The 5,158-nt window shown below is 60.0% G+C and overlaps 1 protein-coding gene across 2 annotated transcripts in view; it reads right to left on the bottom strand.

Annotated features, from left to right (window-relative positions):
* Positions 1 to 625: 625 nt before the first annotated feature.
* Positions 626 to 5,158, bottom strand: part of TCF3 (transcription factor 3) — a 31,112-nt gene continuing 26,579 nt past the window's right edge. The window contains exons 17-19 of one of the 2 annotated variants that reach the window (XM_010844553.1): positions 3,958 to 4,087; positions 3,567 to 3,802; positions 626 to 1,316 (exon numbers count right to left, since the gene is read on the bottom strand). In XM_010844553.1, the coding sequence (XP_010842855.1) occupies positions 1,174 to 1,316; positions 3,567 to 3,802; positions 3,958 to 4,087 (509 nt within the window). In that variant the 3' untranslated portion in view covers positions 626 to 1,173. Of the gene's footprint in view, positions 1,317 to 1,517; positions 1,745 to 3,566; positions 3,803 to 3,957; positions 4,088 to 5,158 lie in introns of both variants that reach the window. The other variant, XM_010844554.1, reaches the window with a different exon arrangement.

Here is a 5,158-nt window from a genome sequence, read left to right as displayed (position 1 = left end):
CCACCCCACCCCACCCCCACCCCCACATCAGGACAACCACTTGGGGAGCAGGAGTTTTTGTGCTAGAGTTCGAAGCAGGGCCTCAGGTCCCCTGGCCAAATAGATGAAAATGTTCAGGCCCTGAGCCCAGGAATGCTGGTTCTCACAAAGTCCTATCTTGGAAAGGTCCACAGGCTGGGGGCTCAGTGTAGGGCTGGCCTTGGGAGGGAGGGACAGAGCTGCTTACAGGGGAGGAACCTTGACCTTCTGAGCGGGGATCATCCCTGTCTCCACTGAGATTCCCCATCAGGGTGAGGCCCACCCACCATTTCACAGACAGCAGATATTAGAGAACAGCCCCCGCCACGTTAGAACCGGAACAAGATGGCAGCAACCACCCCTGGGACCAGCAGCTCCCAGAGAGGATGGGAGACCTCAGGTCTACATGAGGTCTTTTTTTTGCCATGCTCCACTGCACGTGGGACCTCAGTTACCAGACCAGGGATGGAACCTATGTCCCTGAATTGGGAGCATGGAATTTTAACCACTGGACCGCCAGGGAAGTCCTGGGGTCTTGTTAATACAATTTTTAATAACCTTGTTGATAATGAAATGCAATGCTAATTTCTAGAAACAGCAGCAGAAATAGCAAGAGACAAGAGACTTTTATACAAAAAAATTTGTTGCTTACAAAACATATGCAAAAAAGCTAAAAAAAAAAAAAGGCATCCTAATTTTCTTCTACGTTTTATATATATATAAAAAAATCTTGTAACTAAGGTTCCTTTTATGTTCCTTAAAAACAAAACCAAAAAACGATCAGGCTTAGGCACGACTCGCTGCTGGCTCCGCTCAGCTTCTCCCTCCCACGAGCAACACGTTTGACCTCACATTTAACTTAAGGCATCTTTTTTTTTCTTTTCTGACAAAGTATGTATTTCTGGCTTGCTTTCTTGCTTGGTTTCAGGTTCTATTGCCAAAAACAAACAAACAAAAATGCTCCTTTGGGCCCGGGCCCGAGCGGCAGGGCCTAGACGCAGTTTCAGGATCCATCCGGTAGGAGACCTGGTGGCCGGGCCCGGGGCGATGCTGGCTCGAGGTTGACCTCGGGCGACGTGGGGTGGGGATCTGGCGTCCGGCGTGACCGTCTCAGGTAAGACCGAGGTGGGGTCACTTGTCCGGGCGACATTCCTGTCACAGGTGCCCGGCAGGGTTGTGGGCCTCGCCCAGGCCGGGGTGGGCAGCCGACAGCACCATCTGGGGGTCTCCAACCACACCCGATACCTTCTCTTCTTCCCGGCGCTTCAAGCAGGCCGCTTTAGGGTTCAGGTTACGCTCTAAGGGGAAGGGAGAGCACTGTGGGAGAGGGTCCCCCAGGGAGCGAGGAACAAGTGCACCTCCGTTTCTCCGCCCATCCGCATAAGGCCGCGGGGGGCGCACGGTGGGCAGAGCGCCGGTGGGCAGGGCGGGGGTGGGATCCGCAAAGTGGGCGGAGCGCCACCCGTGGGGAGGGCGGGGCGGGGCGGCCGGGCGCCTACCTCGCACCTGCTGCTCCAGGCCCAGAATGACCTGCACGGCCTGTTGCAGGATGAGCAGCTTGGTCTGCGCCTTGTCCGACTTGAGGTGCAGCTGGCACATGCGCCCCAGCTCCCGGAAGGCCTCGTTAATGTCCCGCACGCGCACCCGCTCCCGCGCGTTATTGGCCATGCGCCTCTCCCGGTCCCTCAGGTCTTTCTCCTCCAGGGACAGCACCTCCTCCGTACTGCTGAGTCACAGCACCGGGGGCCCCATTAGTCCCGGGTTGGGTCGTGGGGAGGGCACCCGCTGGCTGTGTGGGCACACGCTCTGGGCCAAGCTCCAAGGACGCCCTGTGCCTGGCTGCAGGCTGGGCCTCGACCCCCACCCCAGGGTAGACAGGGAGCTGGAGCGTAGTCTTTGCCCCCTGCCTGCTCCCCGTGCCCAGGATGGCCCAGGAAGCAGGGGAGGCCCCGTAACCCCTCCTGGGATGACGACCTTCCCCTTCAGAGCAGTTGTTTGCTGAATGATGGAGCTGGGCCTAGCTGGACCACCTCAAGCACAAGGGGCCTGGGACCCTTGGAAGAAGGGGGGTTCACAGCATCAAGACCTCTCACCCTGGGCCCCAAGAAATGTCTCTCCCCATGTTGGACTCTGGCTGCCTGACAGCCACCCTGAGTCCTGCCCGCAGGCCCCTGGAGCCAGGTACTTGCACTGTGAAAGCTGTGTGGTGGATGCAGTGTCGAGCCCTCCCCAGTCTGTAACAGGGGCTCAGTTCGCCACCTGGAGACCACGTGGTCCACACCCAGCTCAGGCCCCTGCTGTGCAGCAGGGAGCGCTGCACAAGCCATTGCTGCCTGCTTCCCGGCACAAGGCCAGTCTCACTCAGAACACCCGCCTTGTGGCCTGGGGTCCTGTTCTACCTGCCCACCCTGCCCCCTCAGGCCTAAGTGACCCCTGTGGGTGGCGGCAACGGCCGGAGCCCAGGACAAGCGCGCAGACCAAACTGACAGTCAGGCCTCAGGTCCCCTTTCTTCCCTCAGGTCCTGGCGGGCAGGGGCCATGGGGGAAGAAAGGCCTGGGCCATAGCCCTGGCATCCAGTGCTCCAGTGCTTGGGCGCAAGTGCGAGGTGAGGAGGGCGGCTGGGGGAGGGGGAGCACGGGAGGCAGAGAGCAAAGAGGCAGGCGCGGGGGGTTGGGGGGAGGACACACACACACACACAGCGTGACACCCACATCGCCATGGAGACGTGGAAACCTCAGAGCTGAGGGGACAGAGGGCAACAGGCCAGGGCCCTAGCTCCAGTCCAAGCGACAGCACTGCAGGAAAGAAAGGGTTAACAGGGCAGCAAGAGTTGGGTGGGGGAGTTAAGGAGGCAGCTGTGAGGGGGAGTCACAGGTGGTCCCTTCCTGAGATCCTCGCTCAGCCTTTGGGATGGGGGTGAACCCCCCTGCAGGTGGGGCTGATGGGCTCTCATGGCCACAGAGTGCCTGCTCAGAGCGACAGAGAAGCCTGTGGGACCCAGGGGACACTAGTTGCTGCCAGCCCAGCTCTGGGCTTCGTGAGAAGGAAGGGCTGGGCAGGTGGGGGGTTCTCTGGGGTCTGGGGACACAGTTCTGCATCCAAGTGCCCAGGTCTAGAGGGCTAGGGATCTGGAGTCTGTTCTTCCCATCTCAGAGGGGACAATGAGGCCAAGCCAGGCAGAGGGCCAAGATCAGGAGTGGGGTATGGTCACTGGGGGAGTGGTCACTGCAGTGACAGTCACTTTCAGGGAGGGTGGTCACTGTCAGGGGAAGGTCACTGGGGCGATGGTCACAGCAGGGAAGTGGTCACGGAGGGAGGGATGGTCACTGCAGGAAAAGTAAAGTCAGCGGGGGGGTGATGTCACAGCAGCAGAGAGGTCTCTGCAGGGAAGTCACGGGATGACATCACTGCAGGGGGGCGCTCATAGCAAGGGTTGACATCACTGCAGGGGGAGGTCATAGCAGGGAAGATCAAGGCAGGGGAGGTGGGCTCCAGGAAAGGGGGGCGAGCGAGGGCAGCGGAGGGGAGGGAGCGCGCCCCCACTGACCTCGCACCTGCTGCTCCAGGTTCAGGATGACCGACACGGCCTGGTGCAGGATGAGCAGTTTGGTCTGGGGCTTCTCACTGTTGAGGTGCAGCTGGCACATGCGCCCCAGCTCCTTAAAAGCCTCATTGATGTCTCGGACCCGCAGCCGCTCCCGTGCGTTATTGGCCACCCGGCGCTCCTTCTCCCGCTCAGCCTTCTGCTCTGGGGGGAGAAGGTCGTCCTCGTCCTCGTCTGGGCTATGGGGCCGGGGGCCAGAGGAAGACAGTGAGGCAGGGCTGGGCATGGACCCGCCGCTGCCACGGGAGTGGGCATCCCAGGCATGTGCACGTGCACCCCCAGGAGGCCCTGTGCACGTGTGTGGCGGGCCCGCGGGAGTGGGGAAGAGCGGCACCTGGACCGGGTGCGTGGAGCCTTGAGGTCCTTCTTCTCGTCTTCGGCTGTATCAGCTGCCACGTTCTCTTCGTCCTCTTGCTCTTCCCGCTTGATGTCGGTGGTGCCTGGGGCAGTGCCGTGCCCGAGATCTGCAAGAGGCGGGGGTCAGCAGGCCATGTGGAAGCTCTCGGAGAGCTGGTCCCCAGCCCCACACAGGCGTCCGTTCCCAGACCCCAAGGACTGAAAGGCCTTGGAAATAAAGTGCACAAAAAGGTTATGGCTACTCAGGGCCGGAGAAGTCTCCTAAAACACTGAGCGCTGTCCTTGAAACAGAAATCAATAGACTTGAATATATCCAACTTGAGAACATCTCATCACCAAGAAAATAAGCAGCTGAGCCACAGAACAGAGACTCCTCACCCACAAGCGGAGAAAGGGAGGAGTCTCAGTGAGGGGAGGGCAGAGCGTCTAGGGAGCAGGCAGGGCACCTGGGCACTGCAGCTGCTCCATCACCCTGAATGGAGGAAATGCCATGGGTCTTAGCACCAGTCCTGAGTGTGACCTCTTGGGAAAACCCTCTGGCCTGACCTGGAAAAGGCGGTGACACACAGACCCGGAAATCCCAACCCACACCAGGGGACACTGCTCAGTAGATTCTGGAAAGTGCCAGCACAAGGGCCCAGGGTGGAGAGGGGCCTAGTGTCCTGTGAGGCCAGGGTGGTCCCTGCATGGGTGGGAAGGCCACCCAGCAGGATGGCGACATAAACCAACCTGTGGCTGAGGGTATACAGCTGCTTGAAGCCACTGTGGATCCCAGGAAGGTCTGGGCTGTCCTGTAGAAGGGGTGACCCCCTGAGAAGAGACTAACTCAGGCCTCTTGGCACTGCTGGCATCAGGCTGGGTGTCCTGGGCCCTGTGGGGGCTGGGTAGCATCCCCACCCTGGGTGATGACCAGGGTGAGACCCTGGGTGTGGAGGGATGCAATCTAGACATCCAGGAAGCACAAATCAGAGCCTGGCTGGTTCTAGGGGTAGGGTGTGCAGGCAGGCATGAAGGTTGTGTGGTGGGGGCCTTATCAAGTCTGCATAGCACACTATGTCACCTGACAACCTGGTTTTCACAAGGTTGCTGAGGGCGGGGTGGATGGAGCAGCCCCCATGAAATCCAGGACCCCAAACCCCAGTGGGCAGCCTGCCAGTTACCCCTTTCTGCTGAGGATC

Source organism: Bison bison, unplaced genomic scaffold (genome assembly GCF_000754665.1).
Source record: "Bison bison bison isolate TAMUID 2011002044 unplaced genomic scaffold, Bison_UMD1.0 scf7180017864203, whole genome shotgun sequence".
Classification (NCBI taxonomy): domain Eukaryota; kingdom Metazoa; phylum Chordata; class Mammalia; order Artiodactyla; family Bovidae; genus Bison; species Bison bison.
This window is presented reverse-complemented; position numbering and strand designations above follow the sequence as displayed.